The sequence below is a fragment of the Charadrius vociferus genome, unplaced genomic scaffold, assembly GCF_000708025.1.
Source record: "Charadrius vociferus isolate BGI_N301 unplaced genomic scaffold, ASM70802v2 scaffold385, whole genome shotgun sequence".
Lineage (NCBI taxonomy): Eukaryota > Metazoa > Chordata > Aves > Charadriiformes > Charadriidae > Charadrius > Charadrius vociferus.
The window spans coordinates 994,457-1,015,208 of NW_009648925.1; the positions used below are offsets into that span (position 1 = coordinate 994,457).

General features: G+C 36.9%; 1 protein-coding gene across 1 annotated transcript in view; it reads right to left on the reverse strand.

Annotated features, from left to right (window-relative positions):
* The window catches only part of CCDC93 (coiled-coil domain containing 93), a 52,668-nt gene that overhangs the window by 22,722 nt on the left and 9,194 nt on the right, over nt 1–20,752 (reverse strand). The window contains exons 5-12 of the mRNA XM_009887301.1: nt 19,049–19,147; nt 17,595–17,651; nt 13,142–13,242; nt 9,916–9,955; nt 8,339–8,431; nt 7,809–7,859; nt 6,644–6,730; nt 1,824–1,940 (exon numbers count right to left, since the gene is read on the reverse strand). Coding sequence (XP_009885603.1) covers nt 1,824–1,940; nt 6,644–6,730; nt 7,809–7,859; nt 8,339–8,431; nt 9,916–9,955; nt 13,142–13,242; nt 17,595–17,651; nt 19,049–19,147 — 645 coding nt within the window. The remainder of the gene's footprint in view (nt 1–1,823; nt 1,941–6,643; nt 6,731–7,808; nt 7,860–8,338; nt 8,432–9,915; nt 9,956–13,141; nt 13,243–17,594; nt 17,652–19,048; nt 19,148–20,752) is intronic.

Consider the following 20,752-nt stretch of genomic DNA (forward strand, 5'->3'; position numbering starts at 1 on the left):
ATCATTTTGACAGGGCACCGAAGCTACGTTTGACATAAACAGACACGGAAAAAGCATCTTAACAAAGCGTTAAAAGAATACAAACTCAAATAAAAAAAAATAATTAATTTCAGTATATCATAATTATAATACTTTCTAATATTTCATTCTAGAATGGAGAGGAATTGTGACAGACATGGTTTACATTCAACATACAGCGCAAATAATAATGGTAATGTTATTGACTATGGAAAAAAAGCTATTTTTAACAGATGAGGCATGCCAGGGGAAAACACAAAAACGCATCAGTTAAAGAAGAAATTAATTTGGCATGTTCCAAAGGAAATGCATTCTAATATTTACCAGTAAAAACACCGTCATACTCTACCCTTTTAAAGTGCTTTTTTTTTTTTTGTGGAAAAAAAAAATAAGGAGAACCTGTACCAATTCTTCATAAGGCTTTTTATTAAACTGGGAATAAAAAAGAATGGAGAAACAAAGAACAGGATAGACAATTAGTTGTTCCATTTTTTTGTGCATAGGTTTTATTTCTATAGCTTTATTTAAATTTAGCGTTACTTGAATGTTAGCCGGAGACTTCCAAAAATGGTTCACAGCATATGCTTTACTGAAAGGAGATTTAAGTTTTGAAGGGATAAATAGCCTTTAAATAAAAGACTTTATTGCATTACTAGAGACTACATTATTCTCATCTAACAAATAAATAAAAAAAAGAGTCAGGTCCTGTACGTGGCTGAGAAGGAAGGTTTGAAATCTAGTGCTGCCAGAGTTATACCATAGTAGGTAAAGCTTTCAAAGCTACCGTTCTTTTACCTCTATTGTTTGTAAGACTGGACATATCACTGTCTCATAAGATGTGCCATACAGACACCCATCTTTCAAAGGCCCTTGTACCCCCAACATTTAAAAGGTAAAACCAGTTAAGATGTTAATGATCGGGCAGAGGGCAGAGCGAAACAAAACAAAAAACAGATGAAGGCTGCTGGAACAGTGCTGTATTTGACAGAGTATCAAGCACAGAAGTCATCAGCAACAGTTTTTCCTCAAGTACTATATGTTTTTTGGCAAGCTCTTCCAATTACTGACTCTGATGCAATATGTTTTCATCAGATTCTGCAAGCTAAAGATGGCATGGTGCTGATTACAGCTGTATGCATAATTAAAAGCAGCATTTCATTAAATGGCGTAGCTTTTCCACTTATACTTTTCTGCGTTTAAATAGCAATAGCATAAGCAGGTTGAAATGCAGGTTTTTGCTCTTACTTATAGATATGAACAGAACATCAGTCACAAATTCAAGAGGCTTTCCCCCCTAAAACAAATGCAAAGATGTGAACTAAGCAGTGACTGTGGAAAAACACCTCCATCAAACAAACAAGCAAAAAACCCACCTTAGTCAGTGAGCTGGCTCATAGAAAAGGACAGGAAGGGATAAAAAAGAATTTACAGCACATTGTACAGTAACTTCATAAATTGTTTCTTGAAACTGCGAAAAGAACGCGTTCAACACTATAGCTAAGAACTCAAATGGAGATACTCTCTCCGTTTTTCTCCAAAAGAGGTATTCAAAAAAAAGGAAAGCATGTTTAGATTAGCTAGCCCTCTCCTCACAGACAGGGCTATACAATTTTTTAATATGAAACCAGCCACATTGTCTTAGTAACAAATGTGCAAGCAAGACATTCAGAGATGCTGAAATGAATGTTCAGCATGACAAATTGCTGGTACAGAAGATAGCTTGCAAATCTTTTCTGGATGGCAAAAACTTTGTGATCAACCACATTTATCAATGTTTTCTTCTTTATTACACACACAATACTTACCTCTTCCAGGAGTTTGGTTTTTTGTAAAATCTGCTTATTCAGAGATGCCACCTTCCTTCTGTGTTGTTGGGCAGCTCCAAGCCTTTCTGGTCGCTCCTCAGCGGAAAGCTCAGATTGCTAAAATAAATAACAACAACAGCCTGTTGGACCTCCTGCCATGACTTTTTGCTTCTTCAGTAGCTCAGGAAATGTCGAAGTGGGACACACCTCTGATATCCCTTAACAAGCACGGTGTCCTACTATCCAACAGAAAGAATGACTTATACATTTATCTCGCATCAAGATAAGGAAGCGACTGAACAACTGCATTACATCCCAAAGGTAACAGGTAAAGTAAGCTAAAAATAAAGTCAGATGCTCTGGTATGGGTGGAAAATACCACAGTATACTAGAAGAAATAAATAAATTTTTGCATGGGCTTACAGTTAAACCTGATAGAGTTCTTAAACATAAAAAATACAACCATGATACAAAACCACCTTAAGCAGTGGTATTCACTGAACTTGTTTAATCCGAGATGCTCCATACCCCAATAAGTAGATCCAGAAGTTTCAAAGGCTTTGAACAATTGTTTATTTAGACTCTGAAATACTGTCTTTGATGCATCTTTATGCTGAATGACAACGACATACTCAGTGTGGTAGGTACATTTACCACTCTGAGCTTTTCTTTGCGTGTGTGTGTATGCATGTGCTACGGACACCAGTCTTTGAAAACCGCTCAATCCAGCATGCATTGCCAAGAACGTGTCTCATAAATACATAATGAAGACAGCAATCTGGATCCAGTCTCCTGTTCTCTCTGAATTGTGAAAGGAAAGATGCCAGAAACATTCCTTACCAGGAATAACACATGATAGAAATTGTGTATTTGCAGTAAACAAAAAAAAAGATGAAAAAATTAGTGATAGATGTTCAAGTGATTATTTGCCTGAACAATATTTGCACCTTTTGAAAGTGCTCACTTTAATACTTGCATCCATCCGTTTTGGTAATTTGCTTCATGCACTCAGACTTATTTCTCCAGGTAATCCATTGTCCAATATTTCATTAGAAAACCAATTAATTTTCAACTACTTCAGGTGCTAATTCACAGAGTCTGTCAAAGACTTCAATACTGAGTGCTTTTTAAATGTATAATCAGCAAATACATTACAAAAAGTATGAAATACTCCTCATTTGTATTTGCTCCTGGTACCCACTCTAGGCAGGTGGGTAAGCAGATCGTCATTAACAGCTCAAGGTTAAATGAAAACAAGAGGCAAAACCTGCTTTCCTCTTCTTCATTTTCTATGTTATTCTTATTAAATTTATTTATTCTTATTAAATTCTTATTCTTATAACAAGCTTAATGACTTGTTATACTTCTACATCTACAGCAGGAAAAGACCAATTCTGACATTTTATCCCAGCAACTCACATACTTTCTTTCCATTTGTTAGGAAAGGGAAAATGCCTCTAAGCAGCACCTGTAACACTGAACCATTCAAGAAATACACACTCAGATTTACTCATTCCTCTGATTATTTAGCCAAATCATATTCCCTCATCATGTCATGCATTCTAAGACACCATCCTTCTCACCATATGATTAGCCTATCTAATATGCATAACATGCAAATCAAGACAACTGGCAATGCAAGAAAAAGAAACATGAGCTAAACCAGTCTGAGACTGATCTTGCAAAAAGAGGAGAAATCCATATGGTACAGCTTTGGCATAAAGAAGAGGTCATGTCTCCGGCAGCGGACTGTTAAAGCTTGCTTTTGGAAAATGGGAAATAACCATCACTATAATACAGAGGTTTCTGAAGAAAAATCCTTCTGGTCTGCAAATGAAAAAGCTAGGGTTAAACCTCATGCAGTCAAAATGGGCTAAGGATCTGCTCTGCAGCAACACTACTGTTTTAAAGTTACTGCGGAATTGGGTTCCAATTTGTGGAGAAAAATGCATCTTTCACCATAGAAGGAAGAAAGCACAAATTATAGAAGCTACTTTGCTTTTGACACTATTGTTGTTACCTGGTCTCTTACTAGACTGAAACAGCAGTTGCCTTTTGAACATAATTTAAGAAAGCTGTATCTGAGCACTAGTGTCTCTGACAGTTCAAGATTATCAATTTGCTTCTCTATCTCAAAACCAGAACTTCAATTACATGTGACAGAAAGGGATACGTGGATACACCCTTTAATTTTTCTATTAACACACATTATCCCCACCACTGACAGCTGTAGACTCATTTATGCATTCCTCCCCATTCCCTGCAACTACTCAACTGACCTAAAAAGATTTAGCCAATTCAAATAAACAAGAAGTGTAAGTAGCCTCATTTTCTATGACAGAATTTGTTAAGTTAAAACTCCGTATTAATTACGCACAAGGATCATTAATCTATGGCAGCTTAAAAACTGCTAGCCAAAATACATGGCTAATTCTAGACTTTAAGAGCCTGGCTCCCACTGCTCACTTCTAAAAGTTTTAAATAGGAAGGAGGAAGGAAATATATCCAATTAATGTTATTCTTTGTAATGAGGTTCTCTCACATACATTAGTGCTACAAACTTCCCAATAATTAAAGAAAGAGAATTCAATCATTAGTCTACAGAACTTTACATTCTTAAGGAAAAAAAATAAAGGCGCCTCAGTACAAAATAAAACATTTCTAGGAGTAAACAATTTTGTTTATCTCTTCATGTTCAACAATCTCTTATTAGCAAACAGACTTCAGAGTTGCCTCAGTTTGAAGTCCACTGTCTGAAGCCCATTGGGAAAACAAAAACAATCTCCAGTCCCATAACAGTTCAGATTTGTGTTCAGTCAAGTTCAACTTAGATCTTTAGCAGTCATTCCAATGTAATTTGCCATCGTTTTTCCTTGAAACTGTACCTGAGTAGGAACCCAAAGATAAAAATCACTGCATGTGAAACTGTACCTGAGGCTCAGGAACCCAAAGATAAAAATCACTGCATCTCACCTTATCTTTCAGGATTTCCGCAAACAAAAAAACCATAAAACCATCAAATTTAGTATCTTTCTTGAACGACAATCCTAACCATACTAAATGCTTGAAATGCTTTTTTTATGTTACTTCAACTGACTGTGTAGGGTACATATTAATCTCTGATGTAAGATTCCATAAGTCCAAAAATATTGAGTCAGCTTTTCAAGATGTAAGCAACTTGCAAACAGCATTTAAAACTGTTGAAGAGGATTCTACTTCAGGCATTTTTGAAGGGGGTAGTTTTGAGATGGCACTTCTCCAGTTTTAGTCATTCTCTCATTTTACCAGGGAGCAGGTCCCACCAGGTCCTATTCCACTCCTAGCAAAACCTCCTGTTACATATGATGGTACTTGTACATTCTCAGAGGAAGAATCCTTCTAACGCAGTAAAATCAAAGCTACTTCAAACAACTGGCCTTAGAAAGCTGGTGCTGAATAGGCAGATAAAAGCCATGTTAATAATTTTCTGCCAGCATTTTTACAAAGTGAGGAACGACACTAGAATCCTTTTTCCAGTTTACTCAACAAGTTAACACAGCAGCAGAAAGGAGGGGCAAATGCAGAAAACTCTATGCATTGATCTTCTGCAAAAATACCGTCTTGTAATAAAGGTCCTGGCACATGGCAGCATCAGATCTACAATTTTGTTTGCCAGCTCTCTTCACTGGGCCTGTGGATTCTGTTAAGACTCTGGTAGACAAATAAGCACTGCCGTATTCTTCAAACTTTGTAAAGTTACAAGGGGTTAAAACTATTAGAACTATGTCCAAACATTGCTGATGCTTCAATAAACTGTTTGATAACATCCTTAATTCTCTTTTCCTGGTGCATGCATACGCACACAGAATTTTTTTTTTTTTTGTCACATCCAATAGATTTGAAAAGCGATATATTTTTGGTTTGACTTGAATCAGTTCTTACTTTCCAGAGTATTAATCATTGTTCTACTATAATAGTCAAGGTCCTGCTGCCTTCTCTCAGAACAGAAGAAATGTAACATTGAAATATGACCCTTGGGCTTCTGGTCTTCCAATCCTTTATAATAAAGAAAGGCCAAGAATTTGCTATAGACTCTGTTGAGTTATAGGGTTTATCTCCCAAATGGGAAAGCTCCATACCTCATACGTGTCAACAAAAAGAAGAAATATGAGAAGACTATTGGACAAATAAGGGCAACCTATAACTCATATCTGGCAGTGATGTATTGTACGTATTAATTGCTTGAAGAGCCAGATTTTCTTTTCACATTAGTGTAAAAACAATCACAGTTGAACATAATAAATGGAGCTAATCTACACAGTTAATTGCCTTGACTTCTAAAAGCAACAAAGGTTTGGTTTCGATGATACTGGATTCAGAAAGAGATCCAGGGGATGACTCATGATGGGAGCCCAGTGCAAGTAAGGTCCCAGCGTCTGATAATCTGAGCGGAAGAGGCCTACATTCTCCTCTGGGCAGGCCCACAGAACTGCATTTCTGTGCTTAACACTGAACATTTTAAAATGCATTAAGAGTTTAGGCCTCTGGTTTAAACAGATATCAACCCAGGCCCTTCTTTATTCATGAAAACATTTAAGCAAGTGCTTAAACCCAAACTACTCATGAATGCAATTCAGGAATACGTGCTGTCACACCAAAAGCTCATGCATGTTTAAATCTCATTAAAATACTTTCCTGAATCCTGACCGTGCTGTTATCCACAGCATAGACGAAACAGTGTTGTTTCAAGAGAACCATGGTAATTAAGTTGGAAGCTTAAGGCCTAAATTAACAAGCTATCAAACATGGCTTGGTAAAACATAATCAGGTAACACACTTACCTTTTCAGCGTATTCTGAGACTATTTGCTTGATCTCATCCGACTGGAGTCCAACAATCTGGCCAACTGTGCTTGCTGTCAGCTTGCCCTGCAATTGTGTCAAGAAAACATTCGGAGTTTTGGAACTGAGAGTGCTTTTTGCATGGCAATTTCCCCAAGCTCTAATTTTAACAGAAACATACAAAACATTTACACTGGCAAAAAATCTCTAATCATAAAAAAAGACCAAGAGACATTCCACCCCCCAAAAAAACCCTTTGCTGATGGAAATTTGACTCACAACCTTTTAGCAAACAACAGTAGTAATTTGAATTCAGATTTTCAAAAACTTACTTCAAATTGCATTCCGTATACTGAATTTTGCACACACAGTAATAAAGCTCACTTTTAGACCACATTTTGACCCTAACAATAACAATGCAGACATGTAAAAGAATGCACCTTTCAAATTGGTGCACAAAACCAATCTTCAAGTACAACTGAATTCTACAGTGGATTTCAGTAGAAAGCCTGTCAATCAGCTCTGAGACTAGACCAATTACTACCTTTTCTTCTGTGCCTTCAGCACAAACAGAAACAGTGTTTAACAACAGAATTTCTTCCCAGTCCCCTCAGCCAGAAATCAAAATGTAAGAATTTTCAAAATCACAACAGCCTAAAAGTTCCATTATCATTGACTACAACCAATTAAGAACTTTAAAACAAGGTGCATGTCCAGTATTTTCAGTGTCTTACACTAAGGGTGTTATTTATAAATATTTATCAGTGCCTTGAAAAACACCTTGAAATGCATACAATTTTCCTCCACTCTTCCCAGCAAAATGATTCCTCCTCTGGCTCTCTTCACAAGATGAATAAAATAAGATCATACGGCATCTTGGGTAGCTGCACCGTGATGTCCTTCCCCTGAAACTCTCCTTGTAGAAACCATTTGAAAGAGGCACTTATTTATATTGCTTTTATCATTTCAAAGCAAATGATTAAGTCATCAGCCTCATAAAAATTACTGTCTTCCTAATTCAACCATCTTTTCTCGTACTCCCTTCACAAAAATTTAAACGCAGTCATTCCAAAACTTCAGACTCACCATTAATCTGACTTTAGGAATAATTGCCATAACCAACCATAATTTAAACAAAGCTGTATCGGCTTTAAATGCTGCTTACCTCTTCTGTTGCCATCGCAGCCATTCCAGTCATCAGAGTTTTAATGCGAAGCTAGGGCAAAATATGAGGAATTACACATAACAATTTATCTTTTATTATTTAACTTATTTCTGCCCGGTGACAGGGACACATGTATATAATTAGTGTCATACAACATGTGTATTTTAATGCATGTAATGTGACAGTAAGTCTAAGAACGTGAAAGAAGAGGTGGGTAAAGTTATAAGATAAAGGAAAGCTCCTTGTAACAGTACAGGTTCACTCAGAGTTTTCAGCTCCCACTATCAACCGAAACCTGACCTCTTAAACTTGCTCAGATTCCAAAACAAAAGTTGAATTTTTCAGTATTAAACACCAGCAAACATTTAAGTTTGTGCATCAATTTCAGGCTCCATATTCTCCCGTGAGAAGCAACTCCCGCTTCAGCTAAGCGTGGAAATTTTCCTTCTCACAGGGAATGACTGGGCAGTGATAGCTGCTGCCCTCCCCCCAAGTTAGTAACATCCATGCCTACTATGTGTATGGCACACCTCTTCAGCAGCCTGAAGGTCACCTTCATCACAAGGCTCAGCTTTTCCTGCTGCTGCAAGCCCTGGAGGTAGCGCGATTTTTTTATCTTCAGCCTTTTAAAGAAAAAAAAAGAAGAAAATATTATATCTAGTGCCAGTAATCTAAAGCATTAAGAAAGACAACACGGGGAGAATTAGAATATAGCTGTTCTGTTTTTATGAATACCTGTTAGCTACTGGAACATCCTCACATTGCAATTCATGCCAGCTGAGACATAAGCCTCACTGACTTTGTAAGTATTCCAGCTGTTTAAGACAGTGTCTCTGCCTTGCTATGGACACATCTGGCGCAATGGTCCCTTATTCCACAACCTTCTAAGAACTACCAACCTCACAAGACATTCTGGCTACCCCAGAATATGATGTCTGCTATATAGGAGAAAGCTGATTTTTTTTTAGTTTTTTTGGTGTTTTTTTTTTTTATTTTTACATAAATACTTTTTTGGTAACTTACTATAATTTATTATTGGCATAACAATCATACAACATAAAAAAAAAGTGCAAAATTGCTTAGTTCAGTCAGAAGAATTTGTACCACCAAAATAATGAGAACTGGTGACGATCAGACTAAATTTCTAGGTCACTCTATTGCACCACTAACCTGACTATTTAATCTTCCACTTCTGCCTTCTGGTGACTCAGTTCACACAACAAACATGATGACCTTCTAATATACAATATTCCAAAGTCAGTAACATTTTTGAAGAAGCAAAACGAACTCTGTAAACATGATGGCAGCCTGGCAGTTACTTTGAGGGGAAAAAGAGTTATGCCTGGATTTGGAAACATCTCCATTTATAAAATTTAAATGCTAAATTTGTATACAAAATATTGAGATAATGAAGAAGAGCAACCTTAATGTACTCAGTGCATTGCTAAGTCCATGACATGCCTAATGCACTTCTTCATTATCTGTAATAAAAGCTTGCAGCCAAAGAAATACCTGCACTGAAATAATAAAACTGCAAATACAAGGACATTTTATGATTCCAAAATCATCAGCAGCACAGCAAGGATGCTACTTTTCAAGATGCACTATAATTTATTTATGGCATGGTATCATGTTTCTCTATCACATTAAATAACCTGTTATGTAATAAATGCCTACAAAATTTCTTACCAAGCTGAATGGTTCTTTAAGAAGAAAAGGAAAGAACTCTTTAATGAGCACATCATGGGACACTTCATGAAAAGATACTCATTGAACAGACAGGATATGTTCATTATCTCACATTAAAAAAAGAAAAGAAAACAAAACACCCAATCCCCCCTTTCTTCTCAGCGAAAAGCATTGGCAAAATGTGATCTTTGAGTACAGAAGAAGGAAATGCTTTAAAAAAGTAGATAGTAATCAACTGCATCTTTCATTGCACGCAGATTTTTAGTTCCAGTTAGCCATTTTTAAGAGGTAGTAATAATAGAAGTTATAGTTGTTTATTCCGCTGCATTCCTTTACGATCTTACAGTAACCAACACTCCAACAAAAACCAATGCAATCATTCCCACAATATGAATATTTAAAATCAGTATATTTTTACCTGTTCTGTTTTCCCTGCTTGTCTGCTAAATCCGTATCTCCTAAAAGAACAATAGCAACATGAAAGAAATACATTGTTGTTTACAGCTTCCACAAATAAATAGTTTCTATCCGTTTTCAACATAAGAAATGCACCAAAAAGTGAATCGTTTAACAAAACCAACAGCCAGGTTCCGGTTAATTTTGCAATGCTTCAAATAAACTAAATAAGAAGGTACTACAGAATATTTACAGAATAATTTCAGCTCCAACTACTCCTTCCATTATGATGGGCAAATCTAGACTCTTCATAAAATATTGCCATGTAAAGCTTGTGAAAGGAAAAAGCAATGCTCTCTTTCCACCCTCAGCTACTAGCTGTACATTTCGGAATTCCGAAAAGGCCTCAGGAAGTTGCCGGTGCAATCTCTGCTTCCCCAAAAAAACATTCATGCTTCTGTGCTTTGATGAATCTTCAATTTCTTTCTGAAGCATGGCTTTCAGATCTTTAAATATATACTCAAACTTTTTTACTTTATTGTTTTAAATAAAAAACAGGTAGAAAGAAATTTTAGACACAAGAAAGCAATCATCTTCAGTATTCTGAAGCACTAAACCCAGCACATACACAGATATGTAAAGTGATGTTCCTGATTGACTGACTAACAGCTACAACTGTTTAACTCCTTAACTGCTGCAGAAGCAGGACTATTTACAAGACTTTTATGTTTAAAAGTTAAGCGATCCTCAGTAGCAATATCAATTGTCACCAGTTCAATATTCAACACTCGAGGTAAATTCAGTCATATTTTATTGCAGCATAACACCAAGTTTTCAAGAATTCCCCAATATAAAGTTCTCTCTACATTTTAAAGCTTAGCAGTACAAAGCATGTGGCAGAGCACTACCCTCCCAGAGAACACACATTGTATTGGTATAAAAGCGTTTGTAATCAGTATTGCCGTTATTGTGTATCTGTTCCCGCTTTTTGTAGGAGCAAAAATTTATTTCACACAGATACCTGCATCCAAGTAATGAACTGCACCAGAACAGAAATAACAAAAAGTAAAACATCAGTTATATCAGCAGAGAACCCAGACGCCTCCCAGGCTTAACGTTTCACATCTGTTATAGGAAGCGCCCTTGGCTGAAAACTGATGTGACAATATGCAAAGATGTGACAATGAAATCCCTTAGCTGAAACAGACTATGCAACTGTGTGGAAAGATGCTCACTGGCATCACTCCGCTCTCAAGCCAGACTCTGGCCTACCACATTCCAGCTCATTTGAGACAACCTTTAAGCTGGAGCCCACAGGATCAAAAAACAATTTGTAATATGGCACTATCTATCCAAATAACACCACATTTGGCATCAGGACGTCGCAACACCCTATACTATTTGCCGGACTGAGAAAACTAACTCCCATGATTGGTGTGCTCTGAAAGGAGCCATTTCTATGATAACCAAGGGGCATTCAGCAGGGAAAAAAAAATCCTCTACTCACAATTTTCTACGACTACTACCTACATGCAGTAAAAGAATGAAGGGTTCTCTTTAACTATATGAATTCTAAAAACATTCAAGTCTACTCTTAAACCTACTAAAATTTACTGTTTGCTTTTTTCAGCAGTGTCTAGTTCTAGATGTCTATTGCCATCAATACATAATAGTGACACTGAAACAGTACAAGAAACTACAAATAGACAGAATAGGAATACACCCCTTCATTTTTCCATACCAGCTCTTTGGATTCCCATTGTGAGCACTGATGAGGTATCAATGAGGTCATCTAAATCTAAAGACTTCAGCATGCATGTCTTCCCCCGAAGAGTCAGGGAAGAAATCCACATGCCAAGTAGAATAATCCCCGACTCTGTAACCAAATTCAATTTTCACTGGGGAGGAAGGAATTGGACTCTAAAATGGATGAGGTAAATCAAGCCTAACTGCTTACTAGCGTTATAAAAATAGTAAGACTTGTTCAGGACTACAGCCCACAGAATTTGTGAATGCTGTGTTAATAAAATTAGCTGTTTAACATATACAGACATATATACATTAACATATACAGAAGAGGCACTGTATTTCCTTGTAGCTCTCTCTGTTTTGAACAGATTAAGCTCATTAGAGCTGCCAGTCATCTTAGGCTTTTAAATCAGCTTGCTATACCTCAGATAACTGCACTGAGCACCACTGCTGGTGGAGGGAAAGGAAAAATTCTACAGTTAACCATTTGCATATAAAGTTTATGCAACATCAGAAGAGTGAATAGGACACTCATGTTCCAATAGTTTCATTCCATCAGGAACACACAGAGGATTTCATCCCACTTTAATGGAATATAAGCTGAAAGATGTTAATTTTTTCATGCTGTCCTCACAAAATACCACCATGAATGAAAGGGGAAAACTATAAGCAATCTGCAACCAGGGCACTTGCCGATTTCAACTGTGTGTCCAGAGAAATGCACAAAAAGGGTAAAAGGAAGGCACTCAAAATAGTAAGACAAAAAAAACCCACAAACCTATGGCTTTGGGGAAGAAGCCACAGAGATACAAAAATGAATTCAAATGTCATTTGCACGCATTAAGTGTTAAGAGCTCAGACAGCAGACAAGCTGTCCATATCACTAAACTATGGAAAGAAAATTGGAAATAAAAACTAGAAACAGAAACTCTGTAACATTATTTTTATGTGTTTGGAGAGCTCTGGGTAAACCACAGGGACTTCCAAAAGTAATGGGTAGAGCACAAACCTTGGTAACTTTGTCTCTACGTGGAAGTTTGCAGAAAGTAAGAAAAAAAAGCACTACACTATAATTCAGCCTCCTGATGCAGCAAACAGAACTATAAAAAGAAGCAGCAACAACTTCAGCTCCTTTTTCCCCCAACTTTCTGGGGATTGCTTGCAAAGAGGCAATATTGATTGACAGACACTACCTGGAAGCATCATGAATTTAAGCCATTTTTATGAAGCACACAACAAGTATGTTAAATAAACATACTCTAGGAGCCGCATAAAGTCAGAACTTGGGCTCCCATTGTACAGAACATTGTTCACACGTATGAGGACTGTCCCGTCCCCAGAGAATTTACAGGGTAAGCAAACAAAACCTGAAACCAAACAGCAGTAAATATGAAACAGTTTGATTCTCTAGTAGAAAAAAAAACCTCCACAACCCAAATTTTATATGGAATGCTTCTAAATACACACAATACAAAAGGCAATTAAATGAAGCCTTTCACCTGCCATATTCCAGAAGCGTAGCATGAACCTTTGATTCCTCATCTAGCAGTTCTTCAGCTCCCTTCTGACGTTTATATTTTCTCTGGGGTTTGTAAACCTCCTGTAAGACAGGGAATGAATTCAGAGCTTGTAAAAGGCTTTTCTAAAAGTAATGAAGAATTGTTATCTAGAGTGATATGTACCACTGTTTGCTTTCCAACTCAATATACTTACACAAATAAACATCCTTCACTTTCTCTTTTTGGAATTTCATGATAAAATCTTACTGAATTTACTTCTAAACAATCTGCTACAGGACCTGTCTTTCCAGATTTTAAAAAAATGATGAGTATTTAACAACAAACGATTTCTTCAACCATCTCCTCCATGACATTTGAAAGACGAATCAAACACAACCAACATCTATTAACAAAAAAAAAAAAGCCCTATGATTCAGCTGATAATGCCAGTGTCTAGAAATCTTACCTCCTTTGTGAGCTACTTCCATTTTTGATCTCCTATTAGATAACTAAATGAAATTATTATCTACTCAATGATCACAGATTGCAATGGAATTAAAGCAGATTTTATTGCAGTTTAAAGAATAAAAACATCTTAAGAAGTTTGGCACTAAAACCATTCGATGTCACGCTATCCTAATGCAACCTTATAGCTGGACAACAGCCCATCAAACAAAACAAAGATTCACAAGTACTAGTTTGTGCTGACATTTTTTTTTTCATTTTTTAAAAAGTGTCTCCCTCAATCAGTTAGGTGACATTTTATCTTCTCCTTTTTCTGAAATTAAATTCTAGCCCTCACCACAGCAGAGAAAAACGTCATCAACACCTCCAAATAAACAGCATCAAAAAGGAACACGCTCCTCTCTTCTGGCCTCTTCACATCTTTTAAATCCTTTGTGGGCCAAGCTCAGAATGCTCAGAAAAAATGTCTTGCAAAAACAAAAGCTGAAATCAAAGCTTGGGCTTTCCATGTATACATTTAACTTCAGAAACCCCTAGTCACATGGGACAAAAGATTCAATGAAAGAAGTTGCAAAGATACTAAAAGAAGATAAAAAAGGAAGACTATTTTTTGCTTGATCTGGCTTTTTGTACAACACAAACTATTATTTTCAACAAGCAATTCCTGCACCGAAATGGCTTTCAAACTTTTTCAAAGACATGTAATCCCAAAGTAGAGATTTCAAACAAGTGAAAACAGACAGTATTCCTCAGCAAGTTTCTCCTGAATTTGTCAGTTTCCCTTTGCAATTTTTACTTCATTTCTAATCTGAATTTCTGTCATCTTGGTTTCCAGCTATTAAATCTTGCTACGTTTTTGCCTGCCACATGAAAAAGCTTTTCATGATCAAAAATCTCCTATAACATGTACTTTCACACCTACAGAAAAGCAATGTAAGTCATAAAAGTAATTATAGCTTTTATGGTGGCCTTCTATATTATACCTGTGCTATATAAAGCTTAGGCATCATACCATAAATATTAGTCTTGGCATGAAATAATTGAGTAGCTGAACAAAACCACTGCAAGATAATCTCGATTCACTAGATAGTCACCTTTCAGCTGCAGCAGTTCTTATTCCAATATCCATTACGGATATTTAATATTCCCTTTTCTAACCTTTAGGCCTGATTGTGACCATAAATCTCATTGTATTGTCCCCTTGAGAAGGGCAGGGTAGGCCTTAGACCGGAGTTATAATAATGAATTCAGACAACAGACTAATCTTTCACACTTGCTGGCCTCTTTGAGGAAAGTGGATTTCTCTTCCAATTCCAATGTATAATGATTTAAAGGTAACCTGCAAAACAGCCCTCATCTAAGAGCCGCCTCCTCCTCCTTCCAGTTCCTATGGATAGATAGGAACGCTTGTGCACTTTCTCCCCTGAAAATTCACTCTGTGTGTTCTTCTAGACTGCACTCACGCCTTGATGCCTTCAGAAATCTTATGAACTAATCCTTCCGTTAAGAAGATCAGGTGCCAGCTCGAGACGATATAATCCTGACAGAGCTCATACATTTAAAGAAGAGGTGTTTGTCTCATGATACCCTGAACAGTGATGAACAAATGTCAAAACTTTATTTACCACGAAGATGCACATAAAAACCAGAGACCTGTGATCCAGAGGAAAAGACAGAATACACCTTTATCAACCCTGCAGATCCCTCCAAACTGGGGGGAACAGCCAGCATGCTCAAAGGCAGGAGAGCTATTCAGAGATATTTAGACAGGTTAGCTTGAATGGTGCAAAATACTATCGAACTTTTAAGACTGTACCTTTTCTCCTTTGCTTCCCATTACCTGTTTCATTCTTGGACCCTGAATATGGAACTATTCCCATAGCTGCAGAAGTAGACACATGCATATCTGATTCCAGGAGCACCACCTATGAAATTTAAAGTAGCAGCCCTAATATACTGGGCAAATGAAAACCAATTCACTGGCTTCAACCAGCCAGGAAACACCTGATCTGGCATATATGTACCTGCTTCACATTTGCCATGTCATTCTCTTTGAGCTCTAAAAACCAATTTCAGAAAACATAGAGGCAGATATGTAAGGGAAATTCATGGGACTTTGGACAACGCACTTGAATGCACCTGACATTTACTACTGAAAGTAGATTGCATTCCTTCTCTTCAAACAAGTTCTCCCAAATAAATGTATTAATGAAACAGAAGAAACTTTAAAAAACAAATTACATTAAAAAAAACCTATAAAAACTTGAAACCACCTCTGTTCCTCAGCAATCAAAGGGATCCCTTCATTACCATTAATCAAATATCTTCTGGGTTTTTTTATATGACACTAAAAATTCTAGGTACTGGGGTCTCATAACAGCACTGTGATTACTTTGTTTCTGTCTCTTCAGCAACAAGGTTGGTATCAGTCACTTCCACACTGAATCTTTAGTGCTATGTAAAGACAATGCAGGTAGATGGACACACTTGAAAAATTAGGACAATTATTCTGAAAATTGAAAATGAGCAGAAGCTTAATGAATTTCAAGTGCTACTTGATACAACACATTTGGAATTTGGTTTCTTACATGGACTTGCATTCTTTCTCAATTTAAAGGGTTATACAGGTGCACAAATGAAACAGTAATACCCATTTACAAGGGGAGCTAACTTGTAAAACGGAAAACAGATCTTACTGAAAGATAAGCATTGCCAGTTGGAGTAGAAGACTCATTGTAAGTCTGCTAATAAGTAAAAACAAACAAACAAACAAAAAAAAAACCAGCAAACCAAACCATGGGGAGTAACAGTTAAAGACTGTAATTGAAAATTTCAAAGCAAGAGTAATTATTCAAATTGATAAGCAAGGGATTTGCATTGGTCATCACCTGGAGAGTTTCAGAGCAATGTCTTTCTAAAACGCACTGTAATTCAACCACATATATTAGGCTCAGCAGCACTCAGGTAGTTAATATGGAAAAACAACTACAAAGAAAGAGTAAGATGACTTGTCTGATCCATTACACAAGCTATCATATAGTTCGTTATACTGGCATTCAACACCGCTATTCACGGATGAAGAGTTTAGGGTATCCGGGTAGCGCTACCTGAAATAGCATTGATTTTCTCAGAAAAGTGGGGTTTCACCACTTACTTGGAAGTGTCCCACTCAAAGCATATCAAAATTTCTCATCAATTCTCAAATGCTGGCATATGACTTTATCAAGACGGTCAAAAAAAAAAAAAGGTAGCAAACTGTTGAAGTTAGAAATAGTGAAGTGACAAAATCACAAGCAAACAGGCAAATTAGAGAGAAAGCAAGGACAGAAACTCAACTGCTAGCTACGCATCTGAATTCAGGCATAAGACAGTGATATGGCCTATGTATTTTACATGTCACTCCTGGCAGCATTCATGAACAAGCTTTTGAAAAACATAAGCAAACAGTTTACTCGGGAGTTAGAAGTTCTGCATTTGACAAGAAAGAACACAAACGATATCACTTTTCCCGACCAACATTTCCTACTTGAAGAAAACATTTCCCAAGTAGGGTGTGTGTTTTCATTGCTAATTACAAGAAGTAAAAAAGAGAAGTTCTGAAATGCAGACATTTAAATTGAGATCATCGCCATTTTGATTAATTTAAAGATAAATAGTCTGACTGCTGACAGCTTCAAACAAACACTTAGTCTGCTAAGGGTTTAATAGCCTGTCAGCTACCTTGTGACTTCTGTTTGATAGCGTGGAACTCCACACTCTCTACACAGGCAGTTGACACAGTAAACTACCTGTACAGTGTACACCTACAAGGTTTTCAATCTCATACGTTGGCATTTGAGATCTGTTCTAAGAATGAAGCTCAACACGTAACTTAATTGGGACCTTCTCACAGGAAAACCCAGGATCAGCTGCATTAAGGAGAATTAACTGCCACAATGTCACTACCAAAACCACTTGCTTCTTGATCATAAAAATCCAACATACTTACAAAGATATCAGTAACAGTTTTCATAGCCTTCTCTTTTCTTTGCATAAATTCATCATCCTGCAAGACATTAACAGAGATTATTCAAAATACCAGGAATGGAGATTAAATCTCAACCATTGCAATGAGTTTAGCAAACACAATCGTCACATATTTTCTAACTGAGCTGCCCAATTATTTGGTGAAATGTTAGTGATTTCCTGTAACACAGAAAAGTATTTGCTTCTCTCATCAGATAGGTAGGTGGGTCTTTAAAACCGCACCCAGATCAGCAGTCTTTCTGTTCTCTGCTTATACAGTATCTGATACAAATGCAATCCCAGCCCACTACTGGGATCTCCAATCATCACTACACTATGAAGAAATGAAGTTGGGATGGGCTTGATGTGGAAAAGGGAAGTTTCCCCTACTGTTATTTTAGTTTCTAAGCATTAAAAACAACAAAAAAAAACCCAAATCAAACAAAATCCAAACCACATCAAGCTAAAAAATCCAGCTGTCTTTCAAATACTAGGGACATCTACCTTTAATGCTGTTACTAAATTAGAGACAAAACTTGGGTTCTAGGTTTTAAATATGGAATTGCCTTGGGATATGCACGAACAGAACTGATGGTTCTGCACTATAGGCACAAATCCAAGCTTGTTCCAGCTCTCCTACACCAAGGAATCTTCATATCATTACAACAGAATAGGAAGGAGGGAGGATCACAACACTGTTCTAAGCATGTCACTTCAAAGTGGGCAGCATTTCATTATTATCAGAAGGAGAAGGAATATGATCCAGGTATCTTAAACAGTGCAGAATTACTCTTACCACTACACTTCCAGATAAAACTGCACCTCTCACTCCTCTGGCAATTGTAATTTTAACCCAAACCTGTCCCTCTCTGTCTTTTCCCCAAGTTCAGTTCTTGAATGAAGTTTTTTAGGAATATAGTTTTCAAGAACAAATTTTGGCATTTGGATACAGAGAGACAAGAGCTGACTTTGAGCACTCCAAAAAAAAACCCCAAGTTATAGAGCATTAACAACATATCAATTCTCATTTCACTAGATCAGCTTCTCCACAGCACGCCGGGTGTTCTTGAATACATTTCAGGCAAAGTAGGTCCAGCCATGGTTTGCCTGAATACAACACTGCACAGAGCTCTCGATCCACTCCAGAAGCCAGCTACCTGGCAAGCCAGACTGACAGAAAAATACCAAATATTGCAGAAAAAATAAGGCAACTGTTATGCAAAAATTAACCAGTATCTATGAACTCTCTGTCATAATAATGTTTCTTTTTTTTTTTTTCCCCCAGCTGAATTTGTGTATGGAGTCCTGTAGGACCTATTAATAAAATGATAGCAAAGGCAACTCTGGTATATTGTGCTGATTTCAGAGCTGTGAAGCTGGTGCTGCACCTGAGCATTTGACATATAACAACAAATACGAGAACTGGCTCGGTCTTACCTCCGGTAGTCTGTGAGTTTTTTGAAATTGTGATATAGAGTAAGAACGGATATAGTCTCCCATTTCTTCCCTTGTTTCTATTGCACGTTTCACCAGCCACTGGGGGAAAAAAAAAAAAAGAGTTTCTGTCAGTGGAAAGGGTAAGAATAACAGCAGCAAACACCAAACTACTGCATAACTATGTTTAATACATGATAAAAGCACATTTTAAGCACACAAACAAGAACATTTATTTGTAAACATGGTAACTCAGGGACCTACTCCTAACAAAATGACTCAGCATTTAGCTATTTTAGAAACTTCATGTTTGTTCTTCTTCTATGCACTAAAAAGCTCAGTAGAGCAATCAGATAATGCATAAGCTAAGAAACCACATGGCTTTTCTTCTAATGAAAGTTTTATATATAAAAGCCAAAATATTCTTCCTCCTATTGAACTATATTGAACCATACAAACCTCACTGAGCCATACTGTTCACACTACAGTGGGATTCAATAGCGCAAAGATCAAACTGCCTTCCCTTATAAGCTCTTTGGAGCAGAGCCTGGTACCCCCAAAAAACACTTTTCTGAATGTTATTTGTAAACACTGTAATGCAAAATTAGTTATTTTGTTGCATGATTTCCCCTTTATTTAGCCTGCACTGTAACTTCTCATATACTGAATTGCTTTTACATTCTAATTAACTTCTCAAAGTAAGTATGAAAAGAAAATTCTATTGCAAATTTCAGCTATTAGGAATTCTTAGTTGACAAATTCATTTATAACCAAAAACATATGAAATCTTCACAAGGATAAGCAAAGTTCATTGAAATTCTGCCAATGTGAATTTCTGTAATCCAAAAAATTGGATCTTCAATAAAATCATTCCAAAAAGGAAAATGAAGAGCATCTGTGGAATAGAAATGGATGTGGGCCACTTTAAACATTATTCTTCTAGCTTGAATCTTTAAGGAGGAAAACAAATAAAAATTAATTCCGCCCCCCCCCCCTTAAAAACAAAAAAACCCACAAAAAACTAAAGTGCCCTCCCAAAAATCTGAGTGGCATAAACCCTACCTCCCAGCACAAGAAATCTGCTACTTAAGCTAAGAATACATTTTAACAAAGCACATTTCACCACACTAAGTACTTATATTATCTATAGTATTCATCGTTATTACTTGTTAATCATTAATAACATTATGTTATCAAAACAGAGAATAATACCTAAAATAAAAAAATACACAGCAGTAGTTCACAAAACAAAGGAATGTTAATTTTCTGGCTTTTTCATAGAATCATAGAATTGCTGAGGTTGGAAGGGACCTTCAAGATCATCAAGTCCAACCATTAACCTACCCTGACAAAACAACTTCTAAACCGTGTCCCCAGGTACCACACCTACCCTTTTTTAATAACCCTTTCAGTGAAAAAATGTTTCCTAATATCTAACCTAAACCTCGTCTGACATAACTTGAACCCATTTCCTCTCGTCCTATCACTTGTCACCAGGCAGAAGAGGTCAGCCCCCACCTCTCTACAACCTCCTTTCAGGTAGTTGTAGAGGGTGATAAGGTCTCCCCTCAGCCTCCTTTTCTTCAGGCTAAACAATCCCAAGTCCCTCAGCTGCTCCTCATCAGACTTGTCCTCCAGACCCCTCACCAGCTTTGTAGCCCTTCTCTGGACAGGCTCCAACACCTCAGTGTCCTTCTTGTAGTGAGG